The 21,564-nt window shown below is 44.4% G+C and overlaps 1 protein-coding gene across 4 annotated transcripts; it reads left to right on the top strand.

The window, feature by feature from the left end:
• Positions 1-3,538: 3,538 nt before the first annotated feature.
• LOC123120865 (DExH-box ATP-dependent RNA helicase DExH1) lies at positions 3,539-20,650 on the top strand. Of its 4 annotated transcripts, none has more exons than XM_044540848.1 (17): positions 3,539-3,842; positions 4,397-4,542; positions 4,821-4,920; positions 5,001-5,204; positions 5,306-5,401; positions 8,603-8,878; positions 10,512-10,715; positions 10,793-10,945; positions 11,197-11,289; positions 12,073-12,287; positions 12,829-12,988; positions 13,079-13,352; positions 13,450-13,642; positions 14,981-15,167; positions 15,318-15,686; positions 18,043-18,108; positions 20,272-20,650. In XM_044540848.1, exons 1-17 carry the CDS (start codon positions 3,549-3,551, stop codon positions 20,401-20,403), a joined length of 3,162 nt encoding a protein of 1,053 aa, XP_044396783.1. In that variant the 5' UTR covers positions 3,539-3,548; the 3' UTR covers positions 20,404-20,650. The 4 variants fall into 4 exon arrangements, with proteins under 4 accessions (XP_044396783.1, XP_044396789.1, XP_044396795.1 ...); XM_044540865.1 differs by having other exon boundaries at positions 3,557-3,842; positions 4,817-4,920; XM_044540854.1 differs by lacking the exon at positions 18,043-18,108.
• Positions 20,651-21,564: the final 914 nt, after the last annotated feature.

The raw sequence follows: 21,564 nt of genomic DNA, 5'->3' as shown, positions 1-21,564 counted from the left end.
ATACTAGGGATCAAGCCCTAACAAACTGACTCGATTACATGATAAATCTCATTCAACTTCATCACCTCCAGCAAGCCTACGAAGGAATTACTCACTCCTGGTGGTGAGCATCATGAAATTGTTAATGAAGAAGGGTTGGTGATGATGATGGCCACGGACCCCCTCTCCAGAGCCCCGAATGGACTCTGGAATAGGCCTCCCGATGAAGAACATGAGGGGCAGCGGCTCTGTATGGTAAAACATGATGAAACTTCTTCTCTTATTTTTTTCTTAGGGAAACAAAATTTATAGGCTTGGAATTAGGTTGGACGACCGCCTGTGGGACCCACAAGGCATCAGGGTGCAACCTGGGGGGGGGGGGGTAGGCGCACCCTGTTGCCTTGTGAGCAACCGGTGGCCCCCCTCGGGTGGATATTCATTCCAGTATTTTTTATTCATTCAATAAAAATCTCCAAAAAGTTTCGTCCGATTCCGAGAACTTTTATTTCTGCACAAAAACAACACAATGATAGTTTTGTTGAAAACAACGTCAAATCCGGGTTAGTTTCATTCAAATCATGCAAATTATAGTCGAAAACAAGAGCGGAAGTGTTTTGAAATGTAGATACGACAGAGACGTATCAGTATGTGAGAGGGGATATATGGCGCAAGGCGCGATATGCTCGCACACAGGGTCCGACTGGTCTGAGACGCAGTACAAATGGTCTAGCTTCGGCAGAAACCTTCTATAGTGACCCCGAACATTCGGCTTGGTGCCCGTACTATCTAGCCGTAGCTCGGATGTCCGCCTTGGTGCCTAGACATCTGGTTTCAGACCAACAACTGCCCCGCATTCTTCTTCCTTGTTCCGTCCCCGCTTACACACTTCCTTCGCAGATGGTGTAGGCGTGCTTTATGCTTGGACTCCTCCTCGACAGATGTGAAGCTCTGCTCAAACCTACGCATGCACACGAGAAGGGTCAAGTAGTATACCATCCAAGAAGGGATCAAGTTGACACGTGTAAAGAAGAAGATTCACCTTTATATGTATGAAGTAGATGCCGCATGTGTCTCTGTACAAAGGGGCTCTTGACATGGTGATGTCCATAGGATGCTCCACATCAGAGGCCCTCTCTAGCCTCAGGCGGATCTTGGATGTAGGTGTGGATTATCTGCTGACAGCCTTGAGTAATTCATTCGAATTTGGCAATCTGTCAATGATATTTCGCTTGACCCGGCGTGACTAGATGCTTTCTCATGGAGATGGTCCTCTTCTGGGGTATATATGGCTAGCTCGACCTACTGTCTACTATGTCAATGTGATGTTTGCTTCCCTGGGGCTGCATGTGTGTGGAAGTAGTGTTGGGCACCTCTCAGCTGCAAGATCTTCGCTTGGATGGCTCTCCTGCACTGGCTATGTATCTTGAATTGGCGTGCTAGGCTTGGCCTGCAGGAGTAGTCATCTCCCTGTTTCATCTACAGCGAGGAGGACAATCTTAACAATATCTTCATGCAATGTGTAGTGGTTTGAGAGACTTAGTTTAGTTGCTTTGTTTTACTGCAAGTTGAGAACGCCAAGCCTTCGATTCTTCACAAACTTGAGGAGTGATGGCTGAGTTCAAGGATACATTTCCAGCATAAAACTAAAAAAGGGTTTGACACCATTGTCATCCTTATCGGTTGGAACCTATGAAATCACAGAAATGTGCGAGCCTTCCATAATAAAGGAAAACAACAAACTCTATGTTCCTGCTTTTGTGGATTACATCATGGATGGATTAAGCATGTGGAAGAGTACGGGGGCGGTGGGCTCAGATAGATTAACTTGTGTCCGCTAGTGTGGTGTTTGGTTTGTGTTTTGCTTGCAATGCTCACAAGCTTTCTTATAAAATTATTGCTACCTTTTATAAAATATGGACGCCATTGACATACTCTCATTTTTTGGAGCACTAACACTGTTGATAACATATGCCATTTTTTGATTTTGGTTTATGTTTTGTATTTAGAATGCATTTTGTGACACCATAGATTTATATTGTGCATACATATTACTCACCCCATCCCAAAATAAGCGCCTCAACTTTAATACAACTTTGTACTAAAGTTAATACAAAGACGAGACACTTCTTTTGGGACAGAGGAGTATTTCTTCTTGTTTAATAAAATTTAAAGCATTAACCAAAGCCGAGTGTATTGAGTATACTAAAAATACATGTGAAATATTTCAAGCAAATGAAATAGACAAATCCATCGAGCTGCACACTGAACCATTGTTCATATTTTGTTATTCATGTAGGGGAGGGGATCCATCGCCTTTTCTCTTCATGATGGCGGCCTGTCTCTGTCCTCACTTCTTTGGCCTCGCCGCGACTACATGACTTTTCTTCCTTAGCCCTGCTGGGATCTCTTCTCCCCCTTCCTCCTCTAGCAAAGCCTATTCCGCCCATGATTCACTATAAGTGTAGCCGGTTTATTTGTTCAAGTAAGTGTAGCCAATTTTGTGAATTTTTACGTTCAATCATGCCTACATGCATACATGCGATTAGGCGGTTATTTGTTCAAGCAATTGTAGGCAATTTTGTGAAATTTTATGTTCCACCACGCGTACCTACATACATACAATTAGGCTAGGTGACTAAAGACGTTCGGTGCAAATACTAAAAACATAATGTTCTTCATATAGTAAAGTATATACCCCCGCATAATTTTAAGCATGCATTCCACCATGCCCTACATTCCAAACAAGTCAATGTTTTTTTTTGATTTGTGGGCAACAAAATTCCGAATTGCCCATCCTCAATTTTTTTTTTAATTGTCAGAACAGAATGGCAAACCCTCAAATTCCCTCTGGATTATAGGTGACCTAGGAATATGAGCCCAGGGCCCAAGCCCACCGGCCGAACTAAACCCTCCTATTTCAAACTCCGATGACGCCGAGAGTTCCTAGTCATCGCTTAGTGCGCTCACTAGCTCAACTGGCACCCACATGCCCCTCGCCTGGTCCAATTCACCGGTTCGAGCGAGATCCTTCTAGTCGCCCCTTTCGGTCATCTATTGAACTGTTTTAGCCCCCCCCCCCCCCTAAAAAAAAAGATGTTGACCCGGCGACAACTGACCATTGACCCATAGACCTAAAAAAAGGCCACGGGTATGGAAAATGTTCATGGATTTGAAAAATGTTCACACATCTGATATTTTTATGATTTTTTAAAACTTCATGTATTTTGAAAAAATAATGTTCGTGATTTTTTTTATGAATTTGAAAAGTGTTCACGGATTTGAAAAAGTTCATAACTTTGACAAAAGTTTGTGATTAGAAAAATGTCATGATATTCAAGAAAGTTCACAAATTTGAAAAAACTTTGTGAAATTGAAATTGAAAAGTGAAAACAGAAAAAACAAAATGAAAAAGAAAAAAAAAGAAAAAACCCCGATTTTTTTTGAGACAAAACAAAAAACCCCGATGAAAACCCGGAACAGGAAACTAGTGTGGCCCCCGTACCAAATGGCCTCTATTTGGCGCTTAAGGCGCCAAATAGGTGAAGGCGCAGGTGCACTCCCCGGCCCAGATGCTCCTCCACACTTCCGGTTGCCGCGGCAGTCTCCTGTTCCGCAGCGGCTTCCCCTTCCCGGCCACCACCACCCGCAGAAACCTAAGGGCGCTCACAACCGCAGCAGCTACTCCCAACATGTATCGCGGCGGGCGCGGCGGCGGCGGCGGCACCAACTCCCAGCGTGGTCGCGGGCGCGGGCGCGGCGGCGGAGGCAGAGGAGGCCGTGGCGGCGGCGGCGGGGGCCGTGGTGAGCAGAGATGGTGGGATCCTCAGTGGCGCGCCGAGCGGCTGCGGCAGATGGCCGGAGAGGTGAGGGCTCTACTCCCGTGCGCATCGTCGTGGTTGGATGATGTTCTGTTTGTTTAGTTTGTATTTCGTGTGGTGGCTCCATGCTGTCGTGCGTATCTTATGATTCGGAATGTGTTCTTTTGTACGAAAGCTTGGAATCATCATGTAGCTAACGTCCATCTAGGTCCGTAGATTGGTCCACAGGGTCATCGCTAATTTGCTGCCATGACAATCGAGTGAAAGCCTACAATTCTACATACTGCAATGGTCCCACATGGAGTTAGCTGTCCGATGTGTTACTTGTCAGAAGTTTGAACAATCACGAGTTAGACTACATACATCACATCTCCTCTGATGTTTGTTCTGTACAAATGTGTTGTTAGGAACATGTTTCAACTACGTTAATTACTTGATTTCCATCCCAATGGTATGGTCACACAAGGTCTAGGCGACTAGGCCCATGAGACTTTACTGAGTTGCCCAATTTCTTAAAGTTATTTACTACATACAGAATTTCCGCTCTTGTCTAAGTTGATTTTTTAAGATCTGCACTCTTGTGAATGCCTAATGGTCAGGTGGAAAAGGTCGATGAGCATGAGTGGTGGAATACGATTGGGCAATTAAGAGAAGGATCTCAGCAGGAGTTAGTAGTCAAGAAGAATTTCGGACGTGATGGACAGAATACACTTGCAGATATTGCTCAGAGACACGGCCTTTACTTGTAAGGACGGCACACCTATTCTGCGCCTTATTTCTCTCGTCGCCATCATGCTTAACTTCCATTGATAGATGCAGCATTCTTCCTGTCATCAGTTCATCGATGGTACCAAAATTAAGTAATTTACAACTAACTCTAATTGTTATGTCTCCTGTACACGAAGGACTATCTGACTTTCTCACGTTGATCATTTTATGCCTTTTGTGCTATACCTTTTGATCACACTTGAAATCTGATGAATTATAGTTTCTCTATTTTGTGTTTTAACCTGGGGAAGATAGCAATGCATACAACAAAGGGAAGACACTTGTTTTCAGCAAAGTGCCACTGCCTGATTACCGAGCAGATCTTGATGAGAGGCATGGATCATCACAAAACGAGGTGTTATGCAGTGTCTTTGTGACAGTGGACACCAATATATGTGTTTTTTTTACTGACACTTGTGTTTGAACTATGGACAGATTAAGATGTCCAATGAGACAGAGAGACGAGTGGAAAACCTTTTGTCCAGGGCACAGTCAAATAACAATGCTTCTGCTAGCACATCCACTGTCTCAATGAGGCAATCTTTGCCCAGCACATCCACATCAATAGCTGAATCAACAACATATGTTGATAAACAGAAGCTAAGTTTTCAGCTTAGGGATATGCAGAGATCAAAAAAGGTATCACCAGTGATTTTTCTAGTGACTGTCTCAGACCCCATCAATATCGAACATTGAGCAACCTTAAATTCTAAAGTTGCATCATCTACATTTTGTTTCAGATGATGCCAAGTGCTAGATCAATGCAGTCTTTCAGGGAAAAATTACCAGCATTCAAAGCGAGAGAGGAGTTTTTGAAAGCAGTAGCAGCTAATCAGGTACGAAGTAAGAACTATAAGATGTTTCCAAGTTTGATCTATTTAGATGAATATATTCACATACATTCTCAAAGATTCTCAGCCCTTAGCCCACTAGTGATATAAATACAATTTGGCTATGTAGTTTGTAAGGATATCCATTTTGTTAGGGAAGACTGGAAGAGATCGGTTTAGTTAGGAAGCTAAAGATATGGTGTGCTAGGAGGATTTTGCATCAAGTTGAGTCTTCCCTATAAAAGGGACACTGTATACCTCATATGGATTATCCAATAAATTAGAATAAACCAGCAAAGATTCCCGCCGTCAACCTTCTCCCCCTTTCATCCCCGACACCATGGCCGACCAACCCTCGCTTCTCAGAGCTTTACCCTCAACCGTTTCACATTGACTAGTCTTAGCAAGGGTACCAATTCTAGCATCACGTGCAAGGCATTGGGATCATCTGTCCCAGGAAGATGTGGAGACCTGGAGGGCATTGTCAACAGCAAGCTCTCCGACCTCCCATGACCCTATGACCCTATCCACCAACACTCGAGGTGAAAACCAATCCAATCTGACAAATACGTTGGGCAAAGCTGTTTCGACCAAAAGGAAGGGCAGGCAAGGCGAATGCGGGAGGAGCACAAGGGGAAGCAAATGCGCTATCCCAACTGCTTGGCACCATCAAGATTATGCAGCAGACCTGTGTGGATGAGTACATTGAGCAATTTCTCACTTCCATATGCAGGTGCTGAGGGCTCTCCGAGTGGCACTAGTGCCTTGTTTGGATAGCTAGTTTTTAGAGAACCGGTTAGCTAAAACGTGTTTCAGGGCCTAACAAACTAAAACTTTGTTTGGCTAATCTAACTAATCCTTAGATAAGAAAAACTTGGTTCTCGTAATACTCAGATTTTGCATTTTTGGAAAAACGGCTCCGAGACGTTTTTGTGCAAACGCGTTTTACAAAAACAGGTCCTGACTTGTGTTGTGTGGCGTGCCGTGGATCTTCATAGAGAAGAACGCCTTCCTCCACCACAAGGCTGGAGCTGGCGCCAACGCCGGCGCCCTGATTTGCGGCAGCCACGACGGACGGTGGCGGACGCTGGACGGCGGCGGCGGATGGAGAGGCGACCTCGTGGTCCTCCCCGACTGCACTATGCGCTGTCCGCTGCCCTCAAGAGACAGGAGTGTGACTCCTCGACGCTCGTTGTATAGCCCCGGCATGGCAGCAGATGTGTGCTTGACTGCAATGAATGCGCGCACGATACCACGACGGCGGAGTAGTTCCGCGGCAACGACATGGAGCAGCCCAGGGTAGTCTTTGCGGGGAAGACGAGCTCGGCGACCAGCGTAAACGCCCTGCCGGCGGCTGCACGTGGAGTCGTGTTGGTCAACTGGAAGCAGCAGCCCACGGCAGATTCTATGCTCGGGGTGACAACCTCCGTGACTTGGGGAAGAGCCCGCCGGCGACCGCTGACGGGATCCTTGTGGACGGAGCGGACGCGAGCAGCAGCAACGAAGGAGTTCTAGGCTGGATCTTGGAAGATTGTCAATGGCGGCCGAGTGGGGAAAGCAGGAAGAGATCACGCCTGACATACGAGAGAATAGGCTAATCGCTATCCAAACAAGGAACAATAAATCATCGACTTGGTTACTTTCCTGACCCAAACATAATTTTCCATATACTCTTTCTTGATAAAAAAGATTGTAAAATGGAGTTTTGTTAAAAATAGGCTAAAAACTGATTTTCTATATACTCATGGCTAACGCTCCGTATCCAAACAACCACTAGGTGGATCTGCTCGTGGTTGGCCTCCACAAGCCACTCCAGACAGATGTATCGCTGAAATTTCTGGCCATCTGGAGGACAACATAGTCCACTCCCGCGTCTACGGGCAGCAGCAAAGCCTGCACCTACAAGAAGCAGCAGTAGTGCAACCTGCAGCGGCGGCAGGGCAAACTCCAGCAACAGTGATGGAGTGCCTTCCAGAGGCAGCCATGCAATCAATCTCGATGGCAGTGATGCACACAACAGCAGTGGTGGCAGAGTTCTCTCGCGGTGGCCACACAGCCAGCAGTGGCGGTTGTACCCTTCCTAGCAGCAACAGCTGGAATGCAGCCACGAGAGCGAGATGTTTCTCCTCAAAGCAACGGCTGCTCTGCCCAAGCCAGTGACGATGCTTCTGTTTGCAGCGACACTCCTCCATAGGGTAGCAGCAGTGTCACAGCTCTTTATGCTGGCAGCAAGTGATGAACCATTCCTTGTGTCCCTTCATCCAAACCCTAAGGCTCATGGGAATTCCTTGTTGGGCTTGAGCTTCTACTTCAAACAAAGGGGCAGATCACACAACTCCTATGCAGGTCAACACAATGAACAGCAGCAAGCAGGCCTCCAAACTAGGCCACATAAATGCATGTATGCAGCTTGGTTGTTTTGCTTTAGCCACACGAGACGAAGGTGGAATCTATCAACAATTTGGGGGACTCCCTTGGGCTCTAAGCCTCCAACTGTGGCAACCACTGCTCGAGGATGAGCTGTTCAAAAGGGCTGGTGTAATGTCAGAGGCGTGCATTCAGCCCTTAGCCCATTAGTTATGCAGTTAGTAAGGACTTAGCTAGGAAAGAGATCCATTTAGTTAGGAAGATAAAGCTATGGTTTGTTAGGATAATCAGGATTCTGTTCCTAGGCATCAAGTCCAGTCTTCTCTATAAAAGGTACACCATGTAGTCCATATGGATTATCCAGTGAACGTGAATAAACCAGCAAAGATCTTATGTTCTCTCGAACCCACTCTCCCTCTCAATCCCCATCACCTTGGTGAATCAGCCCTCTTTCCTCAGAGCTATACCCTGAACCTTGTCACTAATCAGTCTTTAGGGATGGTACCAATTCTAGCACGTGACATCATATACTGAAACTGTGTTTTCCTAACACTCTGCTTTATATCCTTAGTAACCAGTAAAATTGGTTGCTAGTTTTTTGAATGATTTGGCGCAGTTAAATTAACTTGAATCTCATGGTCAAGTCAATGTCACAGGTTTAGATATTTTGTACTTAATGCTGGCAGAGTTAAGGTCGCACTGTCGTTTATTTTTGTTCATCTTTGCTATCTGGTGATATTCATTACTATATTCTTAATACTGCCTGTACAGTTGGGCTCTATAGTTGATCTTGTTATTACGGCCATTTAATTTATTTTCTTACTGACTTTACTGTTTCAGGTTTTGGTCATATCTGGTGAGACAGGTTGTGGTAAAACAACACAGCTTCCGCAGTTCATACTAGAAGAGGAGATAGATAACCTTCGTGGTGCTGATTGCAGCATAATATGTACTCAACCCCGCCGTATATCTGCCATATCGGTTGCAGCACGTGTAGGATCTGAGAGAGGTGAAGAGCTTGGTGAGACTGTTGGATACCAGATTCGCCTTGAATCAAAACGTTCCACACAAACACGACTGCTCTTCTGCACGACAGGAGTTTTGCTTCGAAAACTGGTATGACTGACAGATAGATTTGCATATGCATGAGTGACTTACCACACCACGTCATTTTTGCGTTGTTTGTTTTGTCGATTTTCTTACTGTGAATTGTATATATCGCCTTGTTATTTGTTTGTTGTCCATTTATTGCTTTCTGCGTATCTTAGAACTTTTGGTTTGATCGTAGCTTGATTTATGCATATGGTTGTAGCTGTATAATCTTTCTCCAGGTTTATTCAAATACTCCAAGGAATTTAAGCTTCATTATATATGCAACATTACAAAGCCTATGGCTATTATGATCTGAATTTGTGGTGCAGTTGCATGTTCAGCACTCCCTCTGTTTCGCTATAACTGTCACTAGCCTTGGCAGCCTAGTTTTAAAAACTGTACCGGACCAGCGATCTGACCAGAAAAAACCGAGTGGCACCTTGACCGGTTCAGTCCTCTTAAAAGACCGTTTTACCCATAAAAACAGTGATTCAACTACTGGTTAACGGGTTGTCACACGCAGGAATCAAATGCAAGACTCTTGCCCCACCTTCCCATGCATGTTTGGACTTTGGAGGCCCACCACCAACTTGCCTGCATTGCTTTGACTAAGTTAGCCAGTATAACTTCTATTACCTGCTCCCTCTGTTTTGCTATATCTGTCCTCAGCCCACCATGTGCACATCCCAAGGATGCTATAAATCTAAAATAACTTAATACAAGAATTAACTAACAGACTACAACCAATCAGCAATTCGGGAAGCAATTAAATAGGGTCAAAAGTGCAAATATTGCAAGAATCACGCTCTTGATCCCCTCAATAGAAACGGAGACTTCCCCGAGGCCAAGAACAGAGTAGCTCACGGAGTCAAATTTTCTATAAACTTGAAAATCAATGAGCTATAACATTTCTTTTTGCCTTTATCAAACTTTCTGTGCCGGCGGTTAGACCTGCGAACCAGTAGCTTCAGCGGTCTGATTTTTTAAACTACTCTGGTGAGTCTCTGTCAAAGTATCTGTCCATTGGGGAAACCAAGAGTGTAATTCATGGTCTCTACTATCTATCTCTACTTTAATGCTTTGGAAGATGTTTAGTGGTTGTAGCACGACATTCTGATTCTAGTGTATGCCATTTTTTATTAACTTTATCTTGGATTTAGTCTTTCCTTGATCTGGGTGCACGGTGGGCGGTGGTGTGATAAAAGATATTGTGAAACTGAGTATTGGAAATTGAATACTTCTCGACTAAAGTAGATTACACTGGCAATGGACACTTCTCGATTTTGACACAAGCGGACACAATAGTTTTTTTCTTTTTTGAGATGTGAAAGAATTGAGGTTTTGTTGTGCAAATTATTTGATCACCCATGCACATGATCCTGGTTCCTTTACAGAAGATGTATCCAAAACTAGTCAAATATTGTGTGATTTCTAGCACTCCAATGATCCAATCATATCACAACTGTAGCTACTGTTAACTTGTACACATGTGACCTTAATTATGCAAAGATATTTACTGCAGGGGTCTTCATTTGCTATAGACTATAGTGCATCTTGAGATTTGGCAAATCAAATTGAATTGCTTGTTTAATTTCCAAATGTTCAGTCATTTTGGTGTTATTGCACTTACATTCAATGCAAACACTATGTGTCGCAGGTTCAGGAGCCAGACTTAGTTGGTGTAAGTCATTTACTAGTTGATGAAATTCATGAACGTGGCATGAGTGAAGATTTTCTCATCATCATTTTACGGGACCTTCTGCCAAGGCGTCCTGACCTTCGCCTTGTATTGATGAGTGCAACAATAAATGCTGAACTATTTTCCAAATACTTTGGAGATGCCCCAATTATGCATATTCCGGTACTGTAACCTTTCGTAAACGGTACCCGTTGAAGTGATTTTTGTGCATTATACTTACATCGAGGTGTTTTGAGCAGGGGTTCACTTTTCCTGTTGCTGAGTTATTTCTGGAAGATATTTTGGAAAAGACCCAATACAAAATCAAGTCTGAACGTGATAATTTTCAAGGAAATTCAAGAAAAAAGAGACTTGCTTCAGTTAAGAATGATCCATTGGCTGATATTTTCGAGGTAAACTTGAGTTACTTTTCTAATCTTGCCCGTTGTAGTTTCGTAATTCAGTGTTGATGTCAGGGATCAAAAGTTCTGAGATGGCCAATATTTAGATGATTTAGCTCTACTGTTGCTAATGCAGATAACTAATTTGTTAACACTAAACTGAAGTGTGGAAAACATATTGCAAAAAGTCAGACATGCTTGATTCCCTATCCTTTAAAACTAGGAGGGTCAATAGTTTTGGTTGCTCACTTTTTTTTTCCCAGGACGTCGACATTAGTAAGGAATATGGAAACTACAGCATTACAACAAGGCAATCCCTTGAAGCTTGGTCTGTCACTGAACTGGATTTGAGCCTTGTATGTATTCTCAGATCTGAACTGGTTATTTTCATGTGCATTTATTTGATCGCACTAGCAGATGGAACCTGGAAGTCCTTAGATATTGGGAGTTTAGTGGAGGAGATCCAGTTCCATATATGTACGAGTGATTGCAGTTAAGTGGAGATATATCAGCGATGTTTCTAAAAATGACCAGCTAATTGCCTGTTGTTAATTATTCCATTAGGTATTAGCAGATCTAATGGTCTTGGACCAACTTCTTTGGTATCGGAATCGGAAGGGCTTATTCTTGTATTAACAGATGTACTGGATCAACTTCCCCGTTATTGAAATTGATCAAGAGGGGAAAGGGCATAAGGAAACGCATGGAATAGTATAATATCTACTGTTAGACGCAAATACGTGTAGTTATGTGCTGATATGTATGATGCAAATATTGGAACTTCTCTGTCTGCAAACATGGTGGAAACTAGTGAGAAGTGCTTTAAGAATTTTCTTCACCCTTTGTAACTTTAACTTCACTCAAAACAAATTAGAAGAGACCAAAACAAGAAGCTTGCTATCCATCATATACATAGTTATGGACTTATAGTAAATCAAGAAATGCATCTAGACAATTTTCTCCCAGATTTTTTTCATGTGAATTTGGTACCACAAACCAGAAGTGATTTATGATGTCGCCTAGTTGTGTGATGCACTTGATATCTCTCTGAAAGATAACCTGCATTTCATGATATCCTAATACCATTTAGTAACCTATCTATGCTGCTAATATTTATTACTTTATGTTGACATCTTTAGGTGGAAGGTACGATTGAGTATATCTGTCGTCATGAAGGAGAAGGTGCAATCCTTGTATTCCTTACTGGTTGGGACGAAATTTCAAAACTTTTGGACAAGATTAAAGGGAATAATCTGCTTGGCAATTCCAATAAATTCCTAGTTCTCCCACTGCATGGCTCTATGCCAACTGTTAATCAGCGTGAAATTTTTGACAGAGCACCAGCTAATATGAGGTAATTAGTCACCTAGGTGTATTATATAGAAACATTTGATCTGGATTATGTGCTATGGATATGATTTTGCTTTTACATATGGGTAATGTGTTGCAGACATACTTCTGTCTTCCTACTTGCATAGCTTCTCACTTTCTCAGTGTCACACCTCCATTGGTGGCAGTGTATTTAATGGTAGAAGTATGTGTTAGCAAGCCCGTAGGTAAAATTATGGCTGGGAAGGAGCTACTGAAAGTACAAAATTTTGGTGATGATTTTACATATGCCATATAGCAACTTCCACATTTTCCCTCTCAGTTTCCTTTTAAACTATCTGCTGCCACTTAAGCTATTTTCTCTCTTACCCTCACATTTGACGTAGGTTTTATTATTATTATTGTGTGCTGTTAAATAGATATTTTATTTTATTTTTTAATCAATGCAATTTGTTCTTTGTTATCTACTCGTGCAACAAGTTCTAAGTTCATTTGAGCAAGTTGTCCTAAATCCTAATGGTTAATGCCATTAACTGTTTTATATCTACTACATATGTAATTTGCAGAAAAATTGTTCTGGCGACAAATATTGCAGAAAGCAGTATTACAATAGATGATGTTGTGTATGTAATTGATTGTGGTAAAGCGAAGGAGACAAGTTATGATGCCTTGAATAAGCTAGCGTGCCTTCTACCATCGTGGATATCAAAAGCCTCTGCTCATCAGGTACGTTACCATGGACCATGTTACCCACTTTTCTGGCAAAACTGAATATCCAATAACAGTTGTCGTTGATGACCTTCCTAATTTACACAGAGGCGAGGCCGTGCAGGCCGTGTTCAGCCAGGTGTTTGCTATAGGTTGTACCCGGAAGTCATTCATGCTGCCATGCCTCAGTTTCAGCTGCCTGAAATTCTTAGGACGCCTCTGCAAGAACTGTGCCTTACTATCAAAAGCTTACAGCTTGGAGCAGTTGCTTCTTTCTTAGCCAAGTCACTGCAACCCCCAGATCCGCTCTCTGTTAAGAATGCAATTGAGCTTCTGAAAACCATTGGAGCGCTGGATGATTTGGAGGAGCTCACTTATTTAGGTACAAAGTTTTACTGCCACCGTTCAATTGTACTACTTCTTAAATTTTATTGTATGTGTTTTTATTTATTTTTGCCCAACTTCTTTGATTTATGCAGGACGACATCTATGTACACTACCACTGGATCCAAACATTGGAAAGATGCTGCTCATTGGATCCGTCTTCCAGTGCCTGGATCCTGCATTAACAATTGCTGCTGCTCTTGCTTATCGTAATCCATTTGTGCTCCCAATTGATAGAAAAGAAGAAGCAGATGCTGTCAAAAGATCATTTGCTGGTGACTCCTGCAGGTAATTTTTATAAGCTTATATCACATTGATATTTCGTGAGGAAGCATGTAGAAGTGTTTTTTGACAACCAATATTACAGAAATTATGGTTTTAGTTTGATGTTGTTTTGCCTGTTATTTCTTCAGTACCATCAAGTGCTGCTTCATTTATGGTGCCTATGTAGCATTCCCCCTGTTTCACTATATCTGTCCCCAGCCTACCATGCGCACAAGCCAAGCAATCACTAAATCTAAGGATATTTTAATAGATGATAACCTTAAATAAGCAGTTTGCAAATGCAAAGCAATTAAATAGAGGTACTGTTAGGAAGCGGAGAGGGCGGGGCCGAACGGGCGGCCAGCGGTGACAGGCGGATGGGGCCGGCGGCCGGTGACGGCAGCCTGGGAAGCCGGTGGCCAAATCCCCGTCGAATTCGCAGGGCCACGGGCCGGGAGGAGGAGGTGGCCGACGGAGAAGCTGTGGGACGGGAGGAGGCGGTGGCCGGCGTAGAAGCCGCGAGGCCGCGGCCAGTCGGCTGACTAGCGGCGGAGGGGACCCGCAACTGTCGGACCAATTCAGCCGGGGGCGGATCCCGCGACAGGAAAAACCGGGAGCAGCAGGCGGCTGATTGATGCAGTGGTGTTGACCACACGGGTGCAGACCACGCGCCGTGCCTAGCAAAGCACCAGCAGCACGTGGGCGGATCCTTGGCTGCTGCGCTCCTCCTCCAGCAGCAGGCGGGCGGCCTGGCGACGCTCCAGTAGACTTCCGCACGAGGGCAACGGGATCTGGCGGAAGATATCGTGGGGGTCGGACGGCAACCGTCCGGAAGCTGGACGGCGGTGCGAGAGATTGGATCAAGAGAGCACGAGTTGCGCGTGCTAAAAAAAAACTAAAGCTCTAATACCATGTTAGGAACATGCAACTTAGTATTATCTGGAGGCCAAAGCCATCATATTTACAAGTACAGGTGGGAGGCCAAAGGCCAAAATACAGAAAGCCAAAGGGCATCATAAATATAACTCTAACAGGTACAAACGCAAAAAATGCAATAACTACACTCTTGATTTCCTCAATGGACATGTATATTGGAAAGGGGCCTAGTCCAGGACATATGGTGAAACGGAGTGAGTATTGGAAAGGGGCCTAGTCCAGGGCATTGGTGAAACGGGGCGAGTATTATTTACTGGTTGCTACATGCTAGAAAGCTTGACCCAGGAGGAGTCACAGGATAAGGAATGATAGAACCAGGATAGGGAGCGCATAGTATCACTTGCCAATGATAGCATCACCTGCAAAAAGTTTTACGCTGAAGTTGTTTAAGGCACACTGATAGTTTCCTGCGACCTCTTTTGCCAGTGATCATATTGCCCTTCTTAAGGCATTTGAAGCATGGAAGGAAGCAAAACGCAGTGGAAGGGAGCGTTCCTTCTGTTGGGAAAATTTTCTGTCTCCTATGACCCTGAAGATGATGGATGGCATGCGAAATCAATTTTTTGATCTACTTTCTGATATTGGATTTGTTAGTAAGACAAGAGGAGTGAAGGTTTGTAACCCTAGATCTCTCTTGCATTCCATAAGTAATTCTGTGACCTATGTAGTTATCTATGTTTTTTCATTCCAGTGCACCATTTTATCTACTTTTCAACTGAAGAGCTTCAGTTTCCATTACGATTATTCCGTGCTAAAATTTCAGGCATATAACCATTATGGCAAGGATCTGGAGATGGTTTCTGCTGTTTTATGTGCTGGGCTTTACCCAAATGTCATACAGTGCAAAAGACGGGGCAAGAGGACAGCATTCTACACCAAAGATGTCGGAAAGGTGGACATTCACCCATCATCAGTCAATGCAGGAGTGCAGCAATTCCCATTGCCTTATCTGGTTTACAGTGAGAAGGTGAAAACTGCTAGCATTTATGTGAGGGACTCCACAAACATATCAGATTATGCTCTTCTACTTTTTGGTGGTTCCTTAAGACCAAGTAACACCGGAGAAGGCATCGAGATGCTTGGGGGGTATCTTCATTTCTCTGCACCAAAGCGTATCATAGAGTTGATCCAGGTATGACCAACTTCTCAACAATAGCTTGCTTCTTGAACCTTTTCTCTTTTATAAATATAGTGTTAAGTAAATTCGAGTGTTCGTTCAGCAACAAAGAGGTGACATGAAACTTTAGCTGTCGGTTCTTTTAATGGTAATTTTGTGTCTGTACTTGTTGCTTGATCTAGATTCCTTGTTATACAAGCTTAGTTCGTATAACCGTAAGCTTGGTGTGGTTATCATAGTAGTTGGAATGACTGATATCTGGTTTTACTGCTATATTGCAATCAAGTTCATTTCAGTGAATAAAATAGCTTATTTTTCAGCTAAAATTTTCAGTTTACCCGATTAATGCTCTGGTTTGCTTTGGCTATGGATGGAGAAATACCGGATATTTATGTACTCCCTCCGTCCCATAGTATAAGAGTGTTTTTGACACTAGTGTATGTCACACCCTAGTTAGCCATGCATTAGAGTGTTGCATCATGTTTACTCTTTCATCAGAAACTTGAAATGGGGATGACAGAACCCCCAGCCCCCTCTGAAACCAACTAGGGTTACTAAAAATAATTTTCAATGAACCTGAAATGCCCTTCTAAAATGCCCATCATTTTTGTCTTGGTTCAGAACCTCTGCCAAAAGTGGTGCACATTTTCCTAGGCCATCCTAGGGTTTTTGATTTAAATCATAAGTATTTGAATTTGGGCATTTAAAACTATATAAAATATTTAAATGCTCAAATATCTCCAAACTAAAATGTTCCATGCTGGAAATATTCCAACTAAGGACCAGAGGCAGTTTGGTGAATTTTGGAATGACATAGGTATTTTTAGAAATTCAACAAACCTACAGAATAAAAACAGAAAACAGAAAAAAAGGGGAAAACTTACCTGGCGCCACCACAGGCCCACCAGCCAGCCCACCTGGCCGGCCCAGCCCGGCCACCGCTCCAGCGAGCTGCTTGGCTTGCCAGGCAGGCAGCCAAGGTGCTCGGCGGCGGCACCGCAGCTCGCCACGCAGCTGCACGTCGCCCGGCTTCCCCCTCTCGCCGCCCTGCTGGCCTGGACGAGCTCCACGTCGCGCCCCGACCCCCCTGGACACCTCCATTCGCCCCCAGTTCCTCTCCCTCGCGCCCCCACGCCATGGCCGACGCCACCGTCGCCGCACCGCCGCCGTAGCCGTGCTTCCCGTCGTCTCCACGCCGCGCCACCGTGTCCAGAAGCTCCGCCGTCCTCTACTTCTTCGAGCTAGCCGAGCCCCGAGCGCTCGCGTGCCCCGAAGCCGCCGCACCAACCTCGCCCGAACCGCCATCGCCGGAGATCCCCTTCGCCGTCGCCGCCGCAGCAGCTCGTCCCCGACCACGCCGTCCTTTCCATCAAGACCGCAGTGAGCTAGGCTAACTCCCCCTTCCTCTCTTTCTCTCTCTCATGCACCACAGCGAGCACACTAAGCTCACCCGCACGCGCCGTCGCGGACCTCTTCGCCGACGTGCTCCCGGCCATCCTCCGGCCACCTCACCTTGTCCATCGCACTCACCACGCCGCGTTGGGGCTAACCATGCACTCCCCGCACCTCACCGCACACTCTAGCCACGAGTTCGTCTTCAACCGAACTCCGGCGGCCGCCAAAGTCGCCGCCGGCGCCAACTCCGGCCACCCCGAGCCCAACCACCACCACCAATAGTCGCGGCTCAACCTCAGCAACACGTAGATGCCTTCCGCCGTCCATTTGGTTGCCGGAATGGCAAAAAGCACTTTCGCCGCCGCGTCGGGCTCGCCGGCGGCTAGACGCCGGCGTGTTTGACTCTGACTTTGACCACGGGTGGGCCCCGGTTGACCCCCTAGGTCTATGACATGTGGGGCCCCCTTTGTTAATTAATCCAATTAGTTTAAATCTAATTTAGTTAAACTAATTGAATACTGACATGCGGGACCCACTGGTCAGTTTGACCTGGACCAGCCCGTTGACCACTGACGTCATCATGACGTAGTGCTGACGCAGTAATTTAATTTCTGGAATTATTTTTACACAGGAAATTCCAGAAAATGTTTCAAACTTCCAAAATTCATATAAAATCAACCGTAGCTCCAAATCAAACAAATTATATATGAAAAATGATCAGAAAAATCCAATCTTTCCATCTGTACTGGTTTCATGCATGTTTAAACAAGCTAACCTGCTGTTTATCACAGAACAAGATAAAACACCTTAAATGGCAACTTATGAGTTTGAACTTTGAATCAATGGTTCAATTAGTTCAAACCCATCTGTTCTTAGTTGCATTAGCCCAATACACTCATTTTGCCATGTCTCATGCATGCACCATATTGTTGCATACTGTTTGGTAATGTTTGTGTATCGGTGCTCTCTGCGGCAGGTTTTGCCCCCGAGGAGTACCGTGATAACCCCGACGAAGAGCAATACCAGTGCACCGACCCGTCAGGCAAGCAACCAACCATTTGATCATATCGATACAATCCCATGTTCTCGCTCCTGCTCTCTTTACTGCATTAAGACAACGCGTTTCAAACTGCTGTGTGCTACGGTAGTTGAACCCATTTCCTCTGCATGACCTGTCATTGCCACAGTAACCAGATGAAACCCACTAGCATGTGTAGGAGTTGATTGAGCCATATGTATGTGTTGTTCCTACCTTGCTATGCCTGCTATGCTTAGAGTCGTGTCAGGTCTGGTTCATCTGGGTGATGGCTAGAGTGAAATGATTATGTCGGTAATGAGAGTGGTGTGGTGAACACGATTTGGTAAAGGTATCGGTGAGAGGCCATGTAGGAGTACATGGTGGGTTGTTTCATTGAAGCCGACCTTAAGCACTGAGATCTGTATGTGTGATTTAAGATACAGCTACTACCATGCATTGGGCCCTGAAATATGACCCCGCTCGACTTCTTATTCACCCTAGCTCTCTGTCCAGGAGTTGCAAGTAGTTTCTGGTGTTTGTAGTCTACTGGAGGCCGTGGACAGCGCTGACCGTAGGGGTGGGCTGTGATGCGGTAGGTACGTGGCCGGGTGTACCGAATACCCGTTAGGTATCTCGGGAACCCTGTTCACATCGTTCGGGGCCGTATGGGAAACCTCGGCCGGACTCCCTGCGGATGGAACCTGGATAGGCGATAAACCTGGACTAGAGGCTTAAGTGTTTAGGTAGGTCGTGGTCTACACCCACGTCGGCTTTCGCTTGAAGTCTGCCGAGCACATGTCGTGTGCAGAGGCTAAGTGGTGAAAACATGTATGAAGAAGTACACCCCTGCAGGATTATCATAACCTATTCGAATAGCCGCGTCCGCGGTAAAGGACTACTTGGTTGCCTATACAGTTCATAGACAAGTAAATGGAAACTACTAAAAGCCTCAAGATAAGTGTGAGTGCCGAGGATGGCTCTTCCGTAGGAAGACGGAGGTGGATCCTCGGTAGTGTATTGAAGTGGTGAGTAGTGGACTCGTGTGCGCAAAACCATTTCAAGTTGGAGTATCGTAGGATAGTCTAGCCATGAGTCAAAGCTGGCTTGCTGCAATAACTCCACCAACCCTTCTTGATAACATGCATGTATGTAGGATCTGATGTAAGTCTTGCTGAGTACCTTTGTACTCATGTTGCTATAATTTATATTTTTACAGAAGACGCTGCAACCCCTTCTGATGGGTTCTATGTAGACGTTGACATCAACGAGTAGGCTAAAGGCCCAGGTGGTGACCCTGAGCTTGTGAAGGACCATGTAGTATAGCTAGGCTTTCCAAGCCTCTTTTATTTTACTAGTTGTCTGTACTCAGACAAGTTACTTCCGCTGCTGGTTTGTATGACTGTATGACTTGTATGTTGGGTCGTGAGACCCGTACCTTTGTGTATGATATGTATGGCTCCCCGAGCCTTAAATAAAGTACTGGTGTCGTAGAGTCATGTTGTGATGCTTCGTTGTAATTGCACATATCGAGCATATTGTGTGTATGATTGAAATGCTTGGTATGTGTGGGATCTGACTATCTAGTTGTTTATCTTTAGTAGCCTCTCTTACCGGGAAATGTCTCCTAGTGTTACCGCTGAGCCATGGTAGCTTGCTACTGCTCTGGAACACTTAGGCTGGCCGGCATGTGTCCTTCTTCGTTCCTGTGTCTGTCCCTTCGGGAAATGTCACGCTTTGAGTACCGGAGTCCTGTTAGTCCGCTACAGCCCGGTTTACCGGAGTCCTGCTAGCCCAGTGCTACAGCCCGGACCCACTTGCTGATGACCGACACGTTCGAAGCTGGGTCATGGATGCCTGTCCCTGTAAGTCTGTGCCACTTTGGGTTTACGACTAGTCATGTCAGCCCGGGCTCCTTATCATATGGATGCTAGCGACACTATCATATACGTGAGCCAAAAGGCGCAAACGGTCCCGGGCAAAGGTAAGGCGACACCCGTGGGGATACCGTGCGTGAGGCCGCAAAGTGATATGAGGTGTTACCGGCTAGATCAATGTGACATCGAGTCGGGGTCCTGACAGTGTAGTATAAAAAACGCTCTTATATTATGAGATGGAGGGAGTAAATAATATTATTGCATTAAACCCATTTTTTTTCCTGTAATGAGAGATGTTCCTTTTACTTGACAGAGATTAAGAGGTGAATTGGACAAACTCCTTCAGAGGAAGATTGAGGAACCTGCACTTGACATCTTTTCGGAAGGGAAAGGGGTTGTGGCTGCGGCCATAGAACTGTTGCACAGTCAAAACATTTACCACTAGCTGCTACATATACACGTTCAGAAGGCAATTTCTCAACTAAATGAAACCCGTTCCAAGACTTTGTGATATCTGTATTCTCTAGTACCTTATGCTTGGACAAGCACCTTTGGCTCTCAGGTTTAGGCGCACCTGATATGGATATTTTTAGTAATTCCAAAAAATGTCAAAAAAATAAAGTTTCCCCAAGGAATGACTTTAGTGGTATTTTGGGCCAAAAGAAACAACACTATATACAGGTTACTATTCATGCTTTTTGTCCTTGAAAATTTGTTTTTTGTTTGCCCTGAAGTTGACGGGAGTTTTTTCTTGGCGAAAGTTTTTATACGAGTACAATAGAAGGTCAAGGTTGTTTCTAAAAAAGATTTAGAACTTTTTGACCTTTTGGATTTCCTATTTTTTCCCCATATAAGGTGCTCCTATACCCATGAGCCAAAGTGTATTTCCTAATTAATGAAGTATCGTTTTTCAAAGTAGTTAGAAGTCAGAAGCACACAACCTTAATAATATTAGAAAGTACAACCAGGTCTTCTTGATGAAAATATTAGGGACAAGTTACACATCTGACTTAAATATTAGTGGCCTCACTTTTTCTTACCTCTTGGTAGCTTTGGTACTTAAGTGCAGCCTTGTTAATATGCTGAATATTCATCTGCTCCCGATAAACAGTAAACTCAAAAAATACTAGCAAATAAGATGTTTGAGTGCCTGATGTCCGGGCAAAATTTCACCCTGTTACGACATACTCCCTCCGTCTCAAAATTCTTGTCTTAGATTAGATACATCTGTATCTAGACAAATCTAAGACAAGAATTTTGGGATGAAGGCAGTATGAGAGAGCTCGTGGCAAAAAAGTCAAAATCGGTCTAGACAGTGCATAAATAGTAAACTTTCTCGTAGATCCGAATTTGAGAAGGTCATCATCCACTCGAACATCTTCCATGCAAGTTTTTTCTGAATTTTTCTATTTTGTTTTGACTTTACTGTTCACCAAGGGAGCAGATGCGCCTGAGAGCCAACCCTGTAGGTATGTCCCATCCTTCTTTGAAAGAAAAAAGGCTCAGTCAGGATGGTTTCTAACAGCAGCATGGATGGTGATCTTTCATCTGAAATTTGTTCCCAACAATCCAACATCATCTTCTACCTCCCCAAATCAATTCCGAA

Source organism: Triticum aestivum, chromosome 1B (assembly GCF_018294505.1).
Source record: "Triticum aestivum cultivar Chinese Spring chromosome 1B, IWGSC CS RefSeq v2.1, whole genome shotgun sequence".
Taxonomy (NCBI): Eukaryota; Viridiplantae; Streptophyta; class Magnoliopsida; order Poales; family Poaceae; genus Triticum; species Triticum aestivum.
This window is presented reverse-complemented; position numbering and strand designations above follow the sequence as displayed.